Raw genomic sequence first — 20,609 nt, 5'->3', positions numbered from 1 at the left:
GGTCTTGTTCTTAGTGGCTGGCTCAGGCCGCGGCTCTTAAAGCTGCTGCAGCTTCTTTGCTCGTGACCTGCTTTGCTGCCCGTGCTGCAGCGCGTTGCGCTTTTGCCCACAAGAGTGACACTTAACAGTGGATTTTAAACAGCAGTTGCCTTTGTTTTCTGAGTGAAGTTTTATCTGGTTCTGGCATAATCCTCTCTCTGCAAAAGTTACACTTTAGAGCCCAACTTTGCCCTTCTCATTGCCCAGCTTGCTGCCTGACACACAGACACGCTGTGTCTGCAGCTTGTCCTGGGCTCACTGGGGGAGCTGTAGTGAAAAACAGTGAACTGGGGCCTCGTTAAAGATGACCGTGGGCCCTGCAGTGTAGGGTTGAAAGGGATTCCCAAGCTTTGATCAATTTATTAATATTAAGGCTATAGTTTAGTATTTCTTCTCAATCCAGCAATTAAGCAGCTGGGGCAGTTACATTTTCTGTGTGTCAGCAGAAGGCTGAATCTTCACAATTCATGTGCAGGCTGCCGTAGGTAGAAATAGTTGGTACAGGTTAAGTAGTTAACTTCGTGTCACGATGTTTTAAGCGTTGGTGTGTTAGCAGTTCATTTCCTATATTAAAGGAAGTGTTGAAAAAGAGTCAACTTGCATGATAATCTAAAACACTCTGCAGTGTGGAATGCAGAGATGGGAACGAAGCAGTGGAGAAGAGTTTGCAGCTAAATAAATGATTGAGCCAGAGCATAAAGGCAGTGTTTTCCAGGAACATCTGTCCTTGCAGCGTTCACTGGAGTGTCATTGTAACCCCTCTTCTCTCTTTTGTTTTTGAAATACAAGAATGCAGCACCCAGCAGGCATCCCAGGAGCTAGTAATGAGCTGACCTAAGTTGTTCTATTCCTAGTGTTTTGTGCACTAAGATAGATCCTGTGACAACATGCCTGAAAGAATGACTTCTTGGAGAGGAGGTGTCTTTTCCCTGGGGCCTTTTAGGAGAGCAGGAATAGCTTCCAGCACAGAACAGGTGAGTGTGCCAGCTGAAGTGTGCGCTCATGCAATTATACCAAGTGCTCTGAAACACTCAATGGCGTGGGGAAAGACCACGGTGGAGGGTTGGACTGGAAGACGTGGCCTAGGGCAAGCCAAAGAACTGGTGTGTAATGGCTGTTACTGGGCTCAGAGGTCAGATGCTGTTCAGGAGTTTCTTTCAAAAGCAGTCTAATACAGTCAGATACCTTGTAGGTTCTTTGATCTCAAAACTCTGTCTTAATCTGGCAGTGGTAGGTAAAGGGGGAGAATTGCTTCTACTTTCACTTCTGCTCACCACCAGGAACAGCTCCTCAGATGAGCTGTGTGGTGTCAGTGGGACCTGCCTGCTTGGTGAGGAGACAGGAATGCTAGTGCAGGATGGGGGGCGTGAAGTAAGATTGTAACGAGTTCAGGACAGACAATCGTGTGTTTTGGATCAGTTTTCTAAATCAGCTTTCCCTGAAGGTCCCATAACCACTAAAGCAGGAAGAGGTACCTCACATACCAGCATCACATTAGTGCCTGAGACTACCCATGGTGCTTCCCCTGCCTCCCTCAGAGGCCCTGCCTGCAGCATTGGTGGTTGATTCAGTGTTGTCTTCTACTTCTTACGAATTTCTCAGAACAGATGTCGTCTTCAGAGAAGCTTTAAGGGAGAAGCAGCTGTAGAGCCTGAATCTTTGCTGTGTACCCTCTTGTACAGAGCTGCCTTGTCATGTATTCTGGCATGCATCTGTGAAAGGTTTCAGTCACATTTGCAGAATGGTGGAGGAGGAGGAAGTCTTAAATGCTGCTCTGGTCATTCTGACATGTGTTGCCATGGCCCAAGTTTTACTGTCATCTTGCAAAGGCCCCCAGATGGGCAGCTGCCTGCGTGTGTGCTGGCCTTTCAGGAACTGGCCAGTAATACTGGGCTAACCTAGCAACTCCAGTCATGGCTCTTTTGACTCATATCTTGGATGTGATGGGTCGTTTCCGATGTGGGCTTCCCCAGCTATTTCTAGATACATCAAAGAGGCCTTGTCTTGCTTGAGCCTCGAACAAATGGAAGCAGCATTTCTTCTGGTGGGTGAACAATGGTGTGTTTATGCCCATATCACCCAGGGCAAGACCTTTCTGAAAGGAGGCGCAACCAATTTTCTCCCGTGTCTTTAAAAGTATTTTTTATAACTTGAAGAGCTACCAGGAGCTCGTTCTCTATTAACCTCTCCCATATAGGCTTACCAGAGTGCTGTTACTTTGATAACAATTTCAGGGTTTGGTGAAGATGAGGAAAAGCCAGGAAATGGGCTGTTTAAGCAGCAGTTCTACTGCCTGCTTCAACTTGGATGCCTCAAGTAGCTCTGATAATTCTTGCTTGTTGACAGGTCAGAGAAGGTTTGTGCTCCACTGCAGGGAGTGTTACAGACCTTTAAGGTGAGGATGCTTCAGGCTGGTTTTCCTTGGATCCTAGCAGCTGGTGTGCTCCCTTGACTTCACATGTCTTCTGCACTCGTCTGTCTGGGGCCCTGCTTGTAGGATCACAATTCCTGCTTCTGTTTGAGGAGCTCTGAACTCCAGCATGTTGTAACCTCAGGCCCCCAGCTACAGCCAAACAGCAGCAAAGTTTAGGACTTTGACAAGCAGTGCACCATGACTTGGGGGCTGCCTAAAATCTCTGGTGTCTGTCCGATGCCCTGCAAGGCAGTTTCTTTAGTCAATTTTTATGTTTTCCCAGTTGAGTTTGGACACCAGAAGAGCGGGTAGACAACTTTGCTCCCTGTAGCTGCTCGTTATTGGTGTGATTTTCATCCCCGTGACCTGAAGTTGGCCTGTTCAAGGCTTATTCCTGACTTCTCTGTGGGAGCTTTTCTCTGTCCTGCAGCACAGAGATCATCTGCCTGTCCCTGAGTGCTTCTGCCTCTGTGTCTCTGCTTCACTTACCCTTTCTTCCAGCCATGCCACATGAAGAAAATGGAGATTAAATCCTGTGGATAGGAGGACTGGTACAGTAAAGGGTTCTGAAAGCTAAACATCTTGTCTCTCTGAGCCTGGGAATGCTGTCCAGAGGCCAAGGTAGTGGCTAAAATGGGCAGAGTAAGAAAATGAGTGTCACATGAGAAGTTTGAAAAGTAGAAATGGTAATAAAATCTGTGATGTTGTGTGGGATGGAATGGTACCCTGTGGGTGAGATAGGAAACCAGTGGAGTGTTTTCCCAGTAGCTCTATCCACCAGCTGTCATCTGAGCAGCAGGGACCACGACAGAGCATCCCTTTGTGTCTCCCTGAGCATCTGCGGTGGGGACTCGAGGAGCAGCGGGGCAGCTGACAGCCCTACGCCCAGGGGTGGAGGGGGGTCCTGTGCTCACAGGGGCTGTCCCTGAGGGCAGAGAGCTTGTCTGGCTGCTTCAGTGCAGATCTCGAAGTGCTGTTTAGGGCCCAGCACAGCAGAGGGATTTGCCCAGGGCTCATGCAGGGTTTCAGTGGCACCAAGAGGTGTCATCACCTGATACAACCCATGGTGAGCAGCAGGGAGGTAGCTTGTAGGGTGCTTTGAATCTTTGCAAGAGAAATGCAGGGCTCTGGAGACAATCAACCAGTCCTACCTGGTGAAGACAGAACCACTGCTTCAGTGACTGTTATTGTGCTGTAAAGCTTATCTGTCTCCTGCCAGCACCAGCAGCCAAAAAGCTCTTTGCACCGCACTGACCAGCTGTAAATGCCCCTGTGAGATGCTGCACACAAGATCTGCCAGCGAGCTCAGTGAAAGCTGAAATGATGCAGAAGAACATCTCTTCAGCAGCCTCCTCTCTGCCAGGAGACAGCACTGACGAGCTCTTATGCTATAGAGAGCTTTGCTTTACATGCAGTACTTGTTTCTCTTCCCTTGTTACGCTTAGTCATCAGCCTAGAAGCACAGAAACTTCATGTGACTTACGTGAACTGTTTGCTGTGTGCTCCTTGCTTCCTCTTGGGTTATGTGGGGCACTGGAGTGGGGGAATAACCAATTTCATTGATAACCAGTCTCTGGTAAAAGGGATATTTGTGCCCAGCCTGTCTTTTACAAAAGGCAACTGTGTGGAACTGATAATAGCCCCCTGACTAGTAGCAGTTCGTAGCCAGCAGTTTTTCCTCATTTGGTATCACTGGGCCCATCTGTTAGAGGGGGTTTCTGTTTTCCTTGTTATCTCTTAACAACTTTATCTCAGTTACTCAGTGTGCAGAACACAACCAGTTGTACTAAGATGTAGGCTTTACAGTTGCTCGCTCCTGAACAGAATCCTGGTCAAGACCCTCACTGATACCTAGTGCAGCATTTGAAGTTTTGCAAATCATTTCCAGCATATTTTTCACCTATAATTGTCCATGGTGTTAACAGTGAGTGTGTTCTGCTCAGGGAAATGCTGGAGAGAGAGGAAAGCAATTGCATTGTTTCCTGGCTCACTGCATGAGGCAGAAGGTGGCAACTTCCTCTGCTGCAAGTTCCTGTTGCCAACCATCCTCACCCCTGTCAGAGCCTCAGCAGGGTAAGAAAAAAAAACCACTCGTGGGTCTGGGCTCACCCACCACTGTTTGTGCTCCACATGATTGCTTGAAGTAGGAGGAGAGGATCCCTTTGCGTCTCAGATGGGTCCTGTATCAGACACTGACCTTGGAGAGTGTGACGGCACATCTGGTGTAGCGGGGGTGATGCTGGGTTGGCACCCCAGGGCTGGGCAGTGAATGGCAGGGAAGCACCCGTGGGCTCCAGCAGGCGAGCACGGACAGTATCATGTGCTGTACGTGACCCTGCACTTGCTGCTGACATTCCCTCTTTCTTGGCCTTTCTGCTGCACAGTTCCTCTGGCCTTGGCAATGAGCTGGGTCCCACTTCCTGGAGGGAGCAGTGTTATCACTGGGTGCTCTGATTTCTTACGCTACACGTGCTGCTGAGTTGGAGCATCTCTATATGCTGCCCTGCTGTCACAGGGGACCCTCTGAAGGGGACACTTGCTGGGCAGGATCACCTCTGAATTTGAACTCGGAGAGGTAGAGATGGTGCTCACGAAGAAGGACCCTCAGTCCAGGGACTGTGTTTCTAGCCTGAGCCTCAGCCATGCCGATACCAGGCTCTGGGTGGCTGATGTGGAAATGCTGCTATGGGAGAAGAATGGTCTTTCCTCAGCCCCTGTGCGGTGCTGGCTCGCTGTGGGGAAGTGAGGGCTGTTTGTGGAAGCGGATGGGCTGGTTTCGATTAGCGTGTGAAATAAAGCAGCGGTGGCAAGGGCCCCGCAGTGTCTGGCCTGTCCCTCCCCTCGCAGGCAGAGCAGGCAGGTGGGCACCAGCCTGGTGGTGAGCAGGAGGAAGTGAAAACGTTCCACCCATTTATTCAGCCTCAGCCTTTAGCTCTGTTTGGGACGATGGAGCCCTGACAGGTTTGCTGCCTTTTCCTCCTACAGCTGCCCTGTTGTTCCCAGAGGCATCCCAAACCTCACAGGTCTGCTACACGTGACAGCAGCCTCCTCCACCCATCCCCTGATGAAACCAGGCTCAAGGCCAAGCTACCAGGAGGGGATAACAGGCATCGCTGGCCCCAGAGCAGAGCTGCTCAGGCCCATGGCCTGTATGAGCTGTCTTCAACATCTCTGCTTCTCCTCACTTCCTTGTCCTTGCAGCGCTTCCCCATCCCTGAAGAGATGCTGCTTCGTCCTTGGCTGTGACTCACTGTGGCCGAGCCCTGGAGCCTGGAGAAACCTTCAGGGGGCCTTTGAGCTGACCACAATCGCTCTCCGTGGCCACACTCACTGGATCTGTGTCCAGGGCTTGGACACCTCCATGACCCCTTTTATTTTTCCAGAGTTCCCGCGGAGGTTTGCTCACTGGGTCCTCAGCTGCCCTTTCACAGCCCCACTCTGCAGGGGGGGATCAGCATCCCCCCTGAGCACATTTCTCTCTATCCCTCGCCTGCCCTGGGCGTCGGGGGCTGCTGGACCAGCAGCACGCAGCAGCGTCCCCGAAACGTGTCAATGAGCAGAGCTCCAGGAAGCTGCACTAGTGCCGGGTCTTTGCTCTGCATCAGCTCTGCTCGGTGTTAGATTATCACATGTCCCTGGGAGGAAACCTCAGCAAAGAGTCTTTGGTACAGCTACAACCAGCTTGTTACATGCTGAGCCATGGGCTGCTGAGCTCTTCAGTTAAGGCCACTGTGCATTTCTGGTTCCTGAAGTGACCTTTTATTTTTAGACATATTTTTCTATGACTGATATTCAAACTAATTCCTTCTGTCCCATCTTTATCCCATTTTCTCCAGGTGGGGAGCAGAGCACAGGTATGCAGGAGTGGCTGTGGCCAGGCTCTTCTGTTTTAATTACAGAATCACAGACCAGCACATCAGCAGCTGCTCTTCCTGCAGCTGTGAACATAGGTTCCAGCTGTACCAAAATCCATGCCCTGGTTTGCAGGGATGCCCACCACAACCAGTCACCTCTCCCAGCAGAGAGCCCTGGACTCAGCCTTGCCACTGGGGTTTCAGACTGTAGGCACGTGGCTGGTTCTTTAGTGCCTCTTTAGGAATGGAGGAATAGATACTTGGTGTGCAGAGACCTTTGCTGTTGGCTCTTCCACTTACCCTGTGATTTCCAGAGCAGTACATCTGTTCAGCTCCTCACTGGGTTCTGCCTTAGAGCAGCAAAACACCCCCGGAGGGACAAGCTCTGCAGGTTCTGTTATACTATACTGAGAGTTTCCTGACCACCCATGGTTAGCCTGGTCCTGCCCTTCAGGGATTCTTGACAGTGTTTGATACAATAAAATACACTTTCTTCCACCCAGCTATTGGTACAAAGGATATTTCTCCCAGGCACTATGTCCCTTTCCCATTTCATGATGATAAAGCTGATGGCATCTAAACTTCTGCTGCTTGGGCTCTTCCACCCACTTCAGCTTCGTTCCTCTAGTTCCGCAGGGGCTTGTGTGCTGCTGCCCAGCTGTAAATCGTGCAACGTCCTGTCAGCACAGACACAGCCTCTGCCAACCTTCTGCAGCGCTGCTGGGGGGCCGGCCTGCCCTGCTGGGAACAGCCCCCAAAGGAGACTGGTACGTGGCAGTTCCCTCATCTTTTCCCTTATGTCCTCAGTCTTAAATGTGCAACCCCACACCCGTTCTCTTGCTGCGAATGGGGCAAACCATGTGCTGGACTGAGACCAGATCATGGCTCTCGGATCAAGGGAAGCTGTCCCTGTTGCCTGCCTGTGCTGGGAATAGCGGGCCCAGTGTTGAACGCCGACTTCAAGAAGAGAGATGTGAGAGAGGAACCACCAAAGGGCAACCAAGATGGTCAGGGGGCTGGGCACACAACCTACGAGGAGTGTTTATGGGAGCTGGGTTGGTTTTGTCTGGTGAAGAGGAGGAGAAGGGTGATCTCATAGCAGCCCGCAACTACTTGAAGAACAGTTTTGCTGACAGTAGAGTCAAACTCTTCCCAGCAATGGCAGACAAGATAGGGCCACTGGCCACACACGGTGTCAGAGATGTAAGGCTGGGCATTAGGAAAACATCTTCTCTGGGAGGGTGGTGCAGCCCTTTGACAGATCACCAGAGGTGGAAGGTCCCTCTCTTGTTGGTTGTCAAGACCTTGACACATCTGACTTGCTCAGGTGCCAAGGATAGTCCAGCTCCAAGTGCCAGTTTGGCCTGAAGTCCTCTAGATGTCCCTGCTGCTGTGACACCCCGGCTGTGCTCAGTGTGTGGTGGAGAGGGGAGTCAGTGGCGTGCTGGAATTGCCTGGGGCAGGGGCACTCTCTGTCCCTCAGATTGCTTCATCCTGTGCTGACTAACGGGAAACACAAATTCCCATTAATGCAGCTGACTTCCACAGCTGGAGTCAAAGCAGAAAAGACCTCTTTTTCTGCATCATCTACTTAAAAATACCATTCTCCAAGTTTCATTTCTACTTTAAGTCCCATCCTGCTTCTAGCCTGCAGCTTCCGTTTGATTCATAGGGCAAATTAAGGGAAAATCCTTACAAAGATGAAGCTCAGCAGCAGCTCTCAGAACTGCCATTTCCAGCTTGACAGCCTGTGGGGTTGGCAGCCACGGGGACTGTGCTCAGCTGCTTTGGCGAAGGATGGGCCCGTCTGCGGGAGAGTGAGGCGGGTGCTGCTGCCTGGCCTGGAGGTGTGGGCATTTGGGCTGCATTTCCCAGGGCTGATGCTGCCGCAGTGACAGACAGTCCGGACCCGTTGACCCCTCTCTCCTCCGCACACTGAACACGCCAGGGCATGATGCACGGAGTGTTTGTGCCGGGGGCAGGTGGGGTCTGAATGCCCAGTGCTGAGCAGTGTGTTTGTGAGGGGTGAGGGCTCTCTGGACACAGACCCTCACTTTCTCTGGTGTGGGCCACCCAGCCCTGCCCTCAGCTCCAGGGCACCATCGCTCTGTCTGGCCCCAGATGCAGAGGCACGGGGCAGGCTGGTACACAGGAGATGTGTGACAGGACAGCCTGGGTGGGACAGGCTGGAGCATCGGTCTGGGTGGGACAGGCTGGAGCATCGGTCTGGGTAGGACAGGCTGGAGCATCGGTCTGGGTGGGACAGGCTGGAACATTGGTTTGGGTGGGACAGGCTGGAGCATCGGTCTGGGTGGGACAGGCTGGAGCATCGGTCTCGGTAGGACAGGCTGGAACATTGGTTTGGGTGGGACAGGCTGGAGCATCGGTCTGTGTGGGACAGGCTGGAGCATTGGTCCAGCCAGGACAGCACCATGGCAGAGCTGGGGCGTCCATGCCTTCATCCACCCTCAGCATCAGCAGCACCACCAGGACCAGGACTGGGGCACACCAAGCCATGATGGGTGATGGGGGCCAGGAAGAGGCTTGTCCCAGCAGTGATTCGATCAGTCTGTGCAGGCTGGAGAGCTGCCGGCAGCGTGGGTCTATGTCCAGAGAGGGAACTTACCACTGCTAGAAGCAGAAGCGAAAGGCAGGCAGAAGTGAAAGCAGAGCTCAGAGCTGCTTCCCACGCAGTTCCCCTCTCTGCAGAGTGTCCCGGGGTACCCAGCAGCACGGCCATGGAGCCCCTCTCCTTCCAGGACTACATCTGCTCCCTGGACCCTGCCACCCTGCCCCGCATCCTCAGGATTTGCTCCGGTGTCTACTTCCAAGGTGAGTGCTTGGTTCTGCCGCCTCCAAAAGGTGCCCAGGGCTGTGCCACCTCCCCCTGCCACTGCAGCCTGGGCTCACCTTCCCGCCCTGAAGACAGCTGGTCCCCTGCCACCGAGTGCCTGCACCCAGAGAGAGACACTGGTGCCTGAGGCACAGCTTCCTGCAGAAGACACCCAGTGCCCACCCAGCTGAGTGCTCAAGTGCACTCAGTCATGCTGCTAAGAAAGTGGTGGGGCACCAAAAAAACATCCAAGCTGGTCCTCCACTTCATGCACAGCTCTCGTCCTGGGCAGTGAATTACCGGGTGGGTCTGGCAGGGGTGGAGCCACACACTCGGTGGCTGGGGGAAGGTGGGATGGCATCGCCCCTGGCCCCGGCACGAGGAGTCCAGCGAGGGCACACAGAGCAGCCTGGTCTGAGCTCTCTGCCTCCTCCTGGGCTCTGTCCCTGGAGACATCTTAGGTCAAGGGGAAGCCTTGACCAGCACGGCTTCCTCAGCTGGTGGCAATGTTGGTAGTGAAATTAGCAGTGCTTTTGCTTGATTTCCAGGGCTCACACAAGTACTGGGAATGCACAGCAGGATCCTGGCAACACCACTGTGGCAATGACCATCAAGACTTGCAGGATTTGTAGCATTTGTTTAGGTTACACTGACTTTTGAAGAGCAGGAAAAGTGATTGGGCTGCTTCTCTGCAGCTCAGTTGGGGTGGATGTTTAGCTTTCCCAAAGACTTCTGGTGGCCTTAATCACATCTTAATGTTGCTGAACAAGTAAAGATGCCGCTGTTCCAACAGCAGCAGTTAATTTGTTTAGCAGTTGCTGGTAGTCTGAGGGAGCTTCTTCACATAGCAAGGGGGTTGTCATGAGTTCATCCCAGTGAGGGGAGAAGTTTGGGGCTGCACAAAAGGTTTAGTAGCAGCTCAATGAATGCAGAGATTTAAGAGCAGAAGGGGGCACTGCTTGTGTTGAAGGGTATCATGGTGTGGTAGCGTAGTTTGAGGAGCTCCTGCTCCAGGAAAGGCTCCGGCTCCAGGAAAGGCACATGTACCCCAGGCCCTTTGCAGAGTGATCAAGCACCGAATCGTTCCTGCTGCATTTCTCATCTGAGTTACATCGGTTCAGCCTCCAGCTGTTCCTGTTGCGCTCTTCGGCGCTGCTTTTCTCCCCTGTTATGACCCCTCCACAGTTACCAGCACTGGAAGCTTTCCAGAACATGGGCTGTACAAGCTTCCAGGTATTCCTGATTCCTTAGAAATAAGCATCAGCCCAACAAATGCCCCTCAGCCAACATCCTGGTTGTGTGTTCCCTTGGCTGCTGGTGAACGGTGCTGGACATTGGAGACAGATCAGAGGGCCCTGGGGATGAATCAGTGTTGCACCCTGCAGATGTGCCATCCTGCACTGATGATACTTCTTGAACACTTCTGGATTTCCTGGCATTACTGGAAAGATCTTACTGCTTCTGGTTTTTTGTTAGCAAAAGGTTGCAGAGAACTGGGGATGAGTCTCTTTAACCAAGTAATAAGTGATAGGCCAAGAGGGAATGGCCTCAAGCTGCGCCAGGGCAGGGTCAGACTGGCTCTTAGGAAGGATTTCTTTGCAGAAGGGGTTGTTGGGCGTTGGAATGGGCTGCCCAGGGCAGGGGGGGAGTCCCCATCCCTGGAGGGGTTGAAGAGTCGGGTTGACCCAGCGCTGAGGGATCTGGTGGAGTTGGGAACTGTCAGTGTTAGGTCAATGGTTGGACTGGAGGAGCTTCAAGGTCTTTTCCAACCTAGACGATTCTGTGATTCTGTGAAAAATTTGGGTGGGTCCCCAAGATGTTAAACAAAACTGCTGCTGGTCTTGGCCCCTTCTCGGGCTCCTCTCCCAGCCTCACACTCCTCACCTCCTCTACGTTTTTGATCCTGCTTTGTGTTGCAAAACTCCTCTGGCTTGGTGCTGTGGTGGAACTGAGGGGCACTTGGAGGTCCTGCACAGGACATCCACAGCCTCGCATGTCTGTGTGTCTTGCTGCCAGCCGAGGGGGCCAGCCGTGCCACGTGTGCGTGGAGTTAACCAAGTCTCTGCACCCAGCGTGTGAAGCATTGCTGTGCCCTGGGCAGCGCAGCCTGGATCTGTGTTTCCTCCCTCTTCAGACCATGCCCTCAATGCTGTTCCCGGGGCACAGTGTGACAGGGCATGGGGGCACTGGAGGAGGGGAACTGGGGCTTACACAACATGCAATACTTTATGAAACTTCCTGGCTTTCATCCACCTCCTCCTGTCCAACACTCTTGGTTTATTTTTTCACGTTTGTTTCCACTATTTAGTTCCCCTCACTCCTGGGGGACAGGCACTCTCCCAGCTAGTCCCACCCCGCTGTTCCCACCTGTGGTCCACAGGCGAGCGATGGTCAGTGGTGTGGCAGTGCCTGCAGCGTGTCCGTCCCTCCACAGCTCGGGTGGCAATATCCAGCCCATCTCCCACAGCACGTCCAGCCTTGGCGCCGTCTGTCCTGCCCAGACCTGCCAGGGCAGCTGTGTGTGCCAGGGCCCTAAACCAACATCTTCCCACCATGGCCAATGGCACCAGCTCGCCCCACGCACTGGGTGAATCTGTGCCAGCCCCACCTCTGCCCGCTGCTGAGCCCACGGATCAGCTCTACCCCTCCCTGAAGAGCTGCCCTCCTTCCCCTGCACCCTTCTCCCCCATCTCACGGCCCCCTTCTGCAGTCCCAGGGGTTGGTGCTCCCCATGGACCCCTACAGCCACAGGGACTGGGGCTCCCTCAGGGACATCCCTGCACCTGTGAGTGCCAGGACACCTGGGCTTGGCTTACATCCCAGAAAGGACAAGCCTGTGGCCAGGGCCAGGCCACAGCTCAGCCCCCTCCCCACTGCCCTGGGGACCTCATCACAGCTGACCAAGCAGAGGGACCCCCACTATGTAGCTGGTATTTGCTAATGGCACATACCATGACTGCCTGTGATGGGAATCCCTAAATCACTGAGGTTGGCAGGGGCCTCCAGAGATCATCCACACCAACCCCCAACTCAAGCAGGGTCAGCAGGAATTGGTTGCTCGGGACTTTGTCCAACTAGGGTTTGAGTATCTCCAGTGATGGAGACTCCACAACCTCTCTGGGCAACCTGTCCCAGTGCTTGACCACCATCACAGTAAAAAAATGTTTTCTTAGGTTCAGAGGAAGTTTGGTGTGTTTCAGCTTGTGCCCATGGCCTCTTGTCTTGTCACTGGGCACCACTGAGAAGAGCCTGGCTCTGTCCTCTTTGTACCTTGAGGTATTTATAGACATTAATGAGGTCCCCCTGAGCCTTCTCTTCTCCAGGGTGAACATTCCAGCTTTCTCAGCCTCTTCTCATATGAGACCTGCTCCAGTTCTTTGATCATCCTTGTGGCCCTTTGTGGACTCTCTCCAGCGTGTCCATGTCCCTCTTGCACTGGGGAGCCCAGCGCTGGACACCACACTCCAGGGTAGCCCCAGCAGTGCTGAGCAGAGGGGAAGGATCACCTCCCCCGACCTGCTGGCCGTGCGTTGCCTAATGCAGCCCAGGACAGACCCCGTTCACCTTTGCAGCAAGGGCATGTTGCTGCTCACATTCAGCCTGGTGGCCACCAGGACCCCCAGGTTGTTTTCCACCAAGCTGCTTTCCAGCCAGGCGGCCCCCAGCACGTGCTGGTGCCTGGGATTGTTCCTCCCCAGGGGCAGAACTTTGCACTTCTCCTTGTAGAACTGCATGAGGTTCCTGTCAGCCCATTCCTCCAGCCTGCCAGGGTCCCTCTGGATGGCAGCACCACCCTCCGGCCTACCAGCCTCTCCTCCCAGTTTTGTGTCATCTGCAAACTTGCAGAGGGTGCGTTCTGCCCCGCTGTCCACATCATTAACAAAGAAGTTAAACAGGACTGGACCCAGTATTGGTCCCTGGAGCACACTGCTGGTAACTGGCCTCCAACTAGACTTTGTGCCCTCGATCACCACCCTCTGGGCCCAGCTGTTCGGCCAGGTTTCAGTCCACCTCAGTGTCTGCTCATCCTGTCCATTCTTCTTTAGCTTCTCTATGAGGATGGGATGGGAGGTAGTACCAGAAACCTTACTGAAGGTAAACCACACCCACTGCTCTCCCCTTGTCCGCCAAGCCACTCACCTCATTGTGGAAGGTGATCAGGTTGGATAAGCATGATTTCCCCTTTGTAAATCCACACTGAATAATCCAAATCACTTTTTCGTACTTCTTGTGTCTCATAATGGTTCCCAGAATTAGGTGCTCCTTCACCTTCCCAGGGTTTGAGGGGAGTGTGATTGGTTTGTAAGTCCCTCTCATTCCTGTCTTGAAGATAGGAGTGACATTTGCTTTTTCTCCCATCTTCAGGAACCTCTCTCAGTTGCCCATGACCTCTCAAAGATAATAGAGAGTGGCTTCACAAAGGCAGCCCTCATGGGTGCAACCTGAGAGACCCCATGGACTTAAGTGTGTCCACTGTGTTTAGTGCTCCCTTACCTGGTCCTCCTCCACCGAGGGTAGGTCTTCCTTACTCCTGATTTTTCCCCTGGTCTCAGGGGAAGTCATAGAATCACAGAATCATTCAGGTTGGAAAAGCCCCTTGGGATCATCAAGTCCAACCCTCAGCCCGACTCTACAAAGTTCTCCCCTACACCACATCCCCCAACAGCTCATCCAAACGACCCTTAAACACACCCAGGGATGGTGACTCCACCCCCTCCCTGGGCAGCCTATTCCACTCTCTGACCACTCTTGCTGTGAAACATTTGTTCCTCATGTCCAGTCTGAACCTCCCCTGTTGCAGTTTAAAGCCGTTCCCTCTTGTTCTGTCACTAATCCCCTGTGAGAAGAGACCAGCACCAACCTCTCCACAACGTCCTTTCAGGGAGCTGTAGAGAGTGATGAGGTCTCCCCTCACCTTCTCCTCCTCACACTGAACAGCCCCAGCTCCTTCAATCTCTCCTCACAGGATTTATTCTCCAGGCCCTTCCCCAGCCTCGTTGCCCTCCTCTGCACTTGCTCCAGCCCCTCGAGATCTCTCTCGTATTGAGGTGCCCAAAACTGGACACAACACTCCAGGTGTGGCCTCACCAGTGCAGAGCACAGGGGGACTATCACCTCCCTGCTTCTGCTGGTCACACTATTTCTAATACAAGCCAGGATGCTGTTGGCTTTCTTGGCCCCCTGGGCACACTGCTGGCTCATGGTCAGCTGCTTGTCAATTAGAACCCCCAGATCCTTCTCTTCCAGACAGCTCCAGCCACACCTCCCCGAGCCTGTAGCCATGCAGGGGGTTGTTGTGGCCCAAGTGCAGGACCTGGCACTTGCCCTTGTTGAAGCCCATCCCGTTGATGTTGGTCACCAATCCAATCTATCCAAGTCTCTCTGTAGATCCTCCCTATCCTCATGCAGATCGACGCTCCCGCTTAACTTGGTGTCATCTGCGAACTCACTGATGATACACTCTGTGTCCTTATCAAGATCATCAGTAAAGATGTTGAACAGAAATGGTCCCAACCCCGAGCTCTGAGGGCTGTAAAGACTGAAGTCAGAAAGACATTGAGCACATCAGCTTTCACCACATCCTTTGTCACCAGGTCCCCAGCCCCATTCAGCAGCAGACCCACATTTTCCCCAGTCCTTTTGCTATTGATGTACTTGTAGAGGCCTTTCTTGTTGCCCTTCACATACTTCAACAGATTCAGATCCAGGTAGGCTTTGGCTTTCCTAACTCCATCCCTGCGTGCTCAGAGACCATGTCTCTGTGCTCCTTCTGTGCCACCTGCCCCTGCTGCCACTGCTTGTGCACCTCCTTCATATGTCTGAGTTCACTCAGGAGCTCCCAAGTGCTGGACAAGAGCACCAACCACCCGCAGGGATGCTGAGGAAGCAGTGAAGGACAGCTTACAGAGGGTAGTGAGGCGCCCAGGGAGGTTGTGGATGCCCCATCACTGGAAGTGTTCAAGGTCAGGTCCAACGGGTCTTGGAGCAACCTGATTTAGTGAAAGATGTCCCTGTCCATGGCAGAGGGGTTGGACTAGATGATCTTTAAAGGTCGTTTCCAACCCAAAGCATTCTGTGATTCAGTGAGATGCTGGTAGAGGCATTTTCTTTGAGGAAATTCCCTCCTCACCCTGCAGGGTCCGTGTACGAGATCTCAGGCAACGAATGCTGCTTGTCGACGGGTGACCTGCTGAAAGTCATGGCCGTGGCACTGCAGAAGGTCGTTTGTGAGGACACAGAGACAGGGCAGACAACAGAGCTGCCACCAACATTTAAGGGTGAGTGGGGCTGCCCTGCCCCATCCCACACCCCACGGGTGCCCTCCTCCCCAGGGAGACCTTTGCAGACCCCATGGGCTCATCCTCATTGTCCCACAGGTCTTTTCCAGCCTGCCCCAGCCCCAGGGCCACGCTTGACGCCACGGGGACCCTTGCTGGAGGGCGGCAGGCAGCGGGGCCTGACGCTGCACCAGGTGCTGGGGCAGTGGGACAGGCAGCCCCAGCCCCTGCTGTGCCGCGCCATCGGCCCCCGGGCCCTGCTCCTGCACCCCGTCTATGAGGTGCACGCGGTCATGCACTGTGAGTCCGCGCGGGGCAGGTGGGGTGCTGCGGGGTCAGGGTGGGGTGCTGCAGGGTCAGGACAGGGTGCTGTGGGGTCAGGGTGGGGTGCCGCCAGGTCAGGGCTGGGATGCCGTGGGCTTGGGGTTGGGGCACCGGTGGTCGGGGCTGTGCGGTCAGGGCAGGGGTGCTGTGGGGTTGGGATGGGGGTGCTGCGCAGCTGGGAGCACGCACTAGTTTGGCGCCGGGACCCCGACACACGTGGTGCGGGTGGCTGCAGGTGCTGGGGGCGATGAGGTGGCACGTGGGGCCGGTGAGAGGCCGAGCGTGGGGTCAGGGCAGCTCTGCCCCCGCAGTGCGTCGCGACGTGGTGAAGATCCCCTCTACGCTGGAGGTGGACGTGGAAGATGTCACGGAGGAGGCGCAGCACGTCCACTTCGCCCGGCCGCTGCTGCTGAGCGAGGTGCTGGCGATGGAGGAGGCGCTGCCGGCCCAGGCCAGGATCCTGGAGGGCCCAGCCGGCCCCGCCATCTTCGAGAGCTCCTGGGTGCCGCGGCTGCAGCGGGGGCAGCGGCTGCAGCTCCACGGCCGCTCCTGCGCCTGGCGGGTGCTGGCCTCGGCCCCCGGCAGCGGCCGCCATTTCCTCCTGTCCAGCGCCTACCAGGGCCGGTTCCGCCAGCGGCCCCGGCGGTTCACGGGCGTGCAGGAGCTGGCGGGCGGCCTGCAGCCCGGCCGGCGGCTGCGCGTGGTGGTGACACAGGACTGCGAGGGCCGCGGGCACGACGTGCCCCCGCTCGGCCTGGGCGACCGGCTGGAGGCCCGGGGGCTGCGGGGCAACGGGCCTGGCACCCGGCTGCTCTGCCACCGCCACGGCGGGGAGGAGGAGGAGGAGGAGGAAGGCGAGGAGCTCCTGCTGCCGCTGGACCTGGGGGGCGGCTTCGTGGAGGAGACGTGTGACAGCAAGAAGTACGGGCTGGCGGAGCTGCTGGAGCGGCAGGCGCTGCCCTGCGAGGTGCGGGTGGTGGCCCCCGACCCGGGGCTGGAGCGGGACGCGCTGGGCACCCTGCCCGCCCTGCGGCTGGAGGCCCGCCTGGACCAGCCCTTCCTGGTGGGCAGCTTCTGTGAGGAGCCGGAGGAAGGCTTCGAGATCCCACCGCGGTGGCTGGACCTCTCCCTCCTGCTGAGCGAGGAGCCCGTCCACCCCCCGGCCCCCTGCACCCGCCGCTCCCGGGTGGAGGAGCTGACCGAGGCCTTCTACTACCGGCTGCTGGCCCAGCTGCCCGGCAGCACGGCCCCACCACCCCCGCGGCCCCCCAAGCCAGCACAGGCAGGGACAGGCCCTGGGGGAAGGCACCCCTCGGCCCCCAGCCCCCCGCCAGCGAGCACCCGCCCGGCTTCTCCGCTGCCGCCACTCCCGGCCCAGGCTCGACCCAGCACCCACGGCTGGCGGGGACCCCCCAGGGATGCAGGTGAGCCCCTGACCCCTCCGCGGGGCTCAGCCCAGAGACGCGCTGCCCTGGCAGGAGGACGGGACCCCCCAGCAGCATCAGCAGGTTGTGCTTAACCAGCCACCGCCTCCCCAGCGCTGTCCTCCCGGGGACCTGGGGCAGGGATGCTCGGCTGGGCCCTGCGGTGGCCTGCACCTCCCCATCCCCTTGCTCCAGATGCAGGGGGAATCCATGGGGGATTGCCTGACCCCTGCGTCCCACAGGCTGGGGGCACCCACAGGGTCTGCCCCATCTCCTTGTCCCACGAAGAGGGGGACCCATGGGGAGGCCACCCCAGTGCCTCGTCCCACACATGGCACGAGGGGAAGCAAGGCCTGAGCTCGAGGGCAGCAGCGCAGTGGACACCACTCGGTCTGCCACTGAACGCCTCCCACACCCAGAGGCTGGTGACTGCGGTGGCAGAGCAGCTGCCCCCACACTACGGGAGGCCCCTCGGTCCCCACCATGCCCGAGCGCAGCTCAGAGCAGGGAGGGGGAGGGCAGGTCGGGGTGGGGGGTTTCTGGCAGTGCAGGTCCACAGGCTGTGCTCTCTCTTCCCTTCCAGGCACAGAGCGCGACAGCGCTGAACATGACTACGAAACTGTTGATAACAACGTTCAGAAAACGATTCACAAGATGCAGACAATTTTTCCTTTCTAGCCCTCTAGTTTCTGGAAGCTCCCAGCCTCCAAATACTCTGAGACCTCACATGACGCTGGTTACTGGCAGAGGCTGAACTCAGCCTCAGGGATCCCCAGTGCAACCTCCAACTGCCTTGATCCTGCGGAAAGGCACCCGCCTTCCTCGAAGGCAAGCAGCTCATACGCTGTCGGGACAGACCCAGGCACAGAATAAATCTTGTTGTGTCCTCAGCTGTCACCCACGGGACTCTCCGACAGCACCAGACCAGCACACACCTGGGCGGCCACCAAGATGCCAGCCCAGGCCCTGGGACAGATCTCGCTCTGCTCCGCTGCGGTACCGCAGCGTCTGGGCCGGGATGACAGAGCTTTGGGGCCAGCATGTCCAGACACTGTTTGGCATGTGGGGTGCGATGGGGTTAGGAGACATTTCAAGGTACTTCACACAGAGCTGGGGCTCAAACCACTGAGTAACACGGTTTTACAATTGCGTGCCAGGATGACAGAGCTGCATTTTTTTTTTTTTTTTTCAAGCACATCCAAACTTGCTTCTCACTCTGGTCCAATTTCTCACCAGGGTTTTAGAAACATTGGAAAAACATCGTGGCTTTAGGTTTTGCTGGTTTTCTCATCCATTTTTAACTGCACTTTCAACTAGAAGCAACATCTGTCCCAGACCTCCACGGTCCCCTCCTGCTTGTGAGTGTACTTGTCTCACTCTTGCAGATTCTTGGCACCTACAAAGGCCTCTGCTGCACTCATGGCATGGGATGCAAAAAATAACCTGAAAAACAAATAAGGACCAATGCTTTTTTTCCTGGAAGTTTGGCAAAACCCCAGGAAAGTGCCAGAGACAAAGACCTCATAGTCCTGATGTGCATTAAGGGAAAAGGGCTGACGAGGGGAGAACTTTACACCCAAAGCAAGTAGGCGTTTCACTCCTGCACCATGCATTGCGCTCCTTTCAAATCAGAGCTGGAAAATAAACTTTAATCTTCAAATTTCATTTAAGATCAGACTGTTTTGGGTTTTTTACCCTATTCCAGTGAAGAGTAGCTTTGGGTTCAGTTTTTCAGTTCCTGTCATTCCTCACTCAGCGCCTAGGGCAGAGTCCCAGAGCTGCAGAGAGGATCTCGTTCATTTGAACTTGGCGCAAGTCCTGGCTTGGGTTTGGGCTGGTTTCCTTCGCTGGCTTTGGTTCTGCCCTGGGATTGACACTTGGTACCAGCACTCTCTCAAATCAACGTTGTGAGAGAGACACTGGCTATTGCTGTTGAGGTTCGTTCACCAAATACTCACCCAAGGAGGGAGAACCCAGCTCCCATCTGCAAACAGGCACGAGCCATTCGTTAACAGCACGTAAATCATAGGATCAGAGAATCCCAGGATGGTTTGGGTTGGAAGGGACCTGATCCAATTCCTTCCACTAGCCCAGGTTGCCCAAAGCCCCATCCAACCTGGCCTTGAACCCTTCCAGGGAGGGGGCAGTCACAGCTTCTCTGGGCAACCTGGGCCAGGGCCTCACCACCCTCATGGTAAAAAATTTCTTCCTTATGTCCAGTCTAAACCTACCCTCTTCCAGCTTAAAACTGTTGTCTCTTGTCCTGTCACTACAGGCCCTGGTAAAACGTCTCTCTCCATGTTCCATATAGGCCCCCTTTACATACTGAAAGGCCGCTCTAAAGTCTCCCCAGAGCCTTCCCCTTCTCCAGGCTGAACAGCCCCAACTCTCTCAGACATCTTCATGGCTTCATACAACATACACAACTCCAGCCAAGAGACCCACCGCAGTGGCAGGGGCCAACAGGTGTTTAAGTCACCTCAGAATCCATTTTTTTCCTTTTCCCAGGGATAAAACTAGTTGCTGGACTATGGCTGGGGAAAAGCTGGGCTCCATGGAGGAGGAGGGGAGCAGAACATAGAGGAAACCAGAACAACTGAAAATGCCCAAGTGTTTTGCCTTGTCTCCTTCATTTGAGCCAAAGGCATTCTGAGTTTGGATTTCACAGTTAGTTCACAGATAGTTTTAAATACAAATTTTCTCTGAAGCAGCCAATGCTTCTGTCCTATAAGACCTATTCCAGATCTTCCCTCTAGCCAGGTGAGAGCATATGCTCCTGGATCAAACAGCACAGGGACACTGGGCAAAGACTTAAACTCCCTCCCCAGCCGATGAGTTTTTCTTCTCCAGTCAGAAGCGTTTTGTCCAGTTGCACAACTACTCTCTGCTGCAAGTGATTTCACAGAATCACAGAATCATCGAGGTTGGAAAAGACCTTGAAGATCCTCCAGTCCAACCATTGACCCAACACTGACAGTTCCCAACTCCACCAGATCCCTCAGCGCTGGGTCAACCCGACTCTTGAACACCTCCGGGGATGGGGACTCCACCACCTCCCTGGGCAGCCCATTCCAACGCCTGACTACCCGTTCTGGAAAGAAATACTTCCTAATATCTAGTCTAAACCTTCCCTGGTGCAACTTGAGGCCATTACCTCTTGTCTTATCACTCATTACTTGGCTCAAGAGACTCATCCCCCTCTCTGCACCCTCCTTTCAGGGAGTTGTAGAGGGCCATGAGGTCTCCCCTCAGCCTCCTCTTCTCCAGACTAAACCCCCCCAGTTCCCTCAGCCGCTCCCCATCAGACCTGTGCTCCAGACCCTGCACCAGCCCCGTTGCCCTTCTCTGGACACGCTCGAGTCATTCAATGGCCTTTTTGGAGTGAGGGGACCAAAACTGAACACAGTAACTGAACACATTTCATTCATTTCCAAAAATCATCAG

At 54.9% G+C, this 20,609-nt stretch overlaps 1 protein-coding gene across 1 annotated transcript; it reads left to right on the top strand.

Moving 5' to 3' along the window:
* The first annotated feature begins 919 nt into the window (after positions 1–919).
* On the top strand, positions 920–18,831 carry THEMIS2 (thymocyte selection associated family member 2). Its single transcript, XM_074894140.1, has 6 exons — positions 920–1,013; positions 9,016–9,138; positions 15,277–15,417; positions 15,517–15,717; positions 16,053–17,165; positions 17,749–18,831. Exons 2-6 carry the CDS (start codon positions 9,045–9,047, stop codon positions 17,841–17,843), a joined length of 1,644 nt encoding a protein of 547 aa, XP_074750241.1. The 5' UTR covers positions 920–1,013; positions 9,016–9,044; the 3' UTR covers positions 17,844–18,831.
* The last annotated feature ends 1,778 nt before the right edge of the window (positions 18,832–20,609 follow it).

This window comes from Strix uralensis, chromosome 25 (assembly GCF_047716275.1).
Source record: "Strix uralensis isolate ZFMK-TIS-50842 chromosome 25, bStrUra1, whole genome shotgun sequence".
In the NCBI taxonomy this organism is placed as follows: domain Eukaryota; kingdom Metazoa; phylum Chordata; class Aves; order Strigiformes; family Strigidae; genus Strix; species Strix uralensis.
The sequence above is the reverse complement of the archived record's forward strand: the minus strand, read 5'-3'. Positions and strand labels throughout refer to the sequence as shown.

What these genes read in the sequence shown, in the direction of transcription:
- THEMIS2 (XM_074894140.1), top strand. Translation starts at nt 9,045, where the DNA reads ATGGAGCCCCTCTCCTTCCAGGACTACATCTGCTCCCTGGACCCTGCC. An exon ending in GCTGCCACCAACATTTAAGG is followed by an intron (nt 15,418 to 15,516) that starts GTGAGTGGGGCT and finishes ATTGTCCCACAG; the next exon opens with GTCTTTTCCAGCCTGCCCCA. An exon ending in GGTGCACGCGGTCATGCACT is followed by an intron (nt 15,718 to 16,052) that starts GTGAGTCCGCGC and finishes CTGCCCCCGCAG; the next exon opens with TGCGTCGCGACGTGGTGAAG.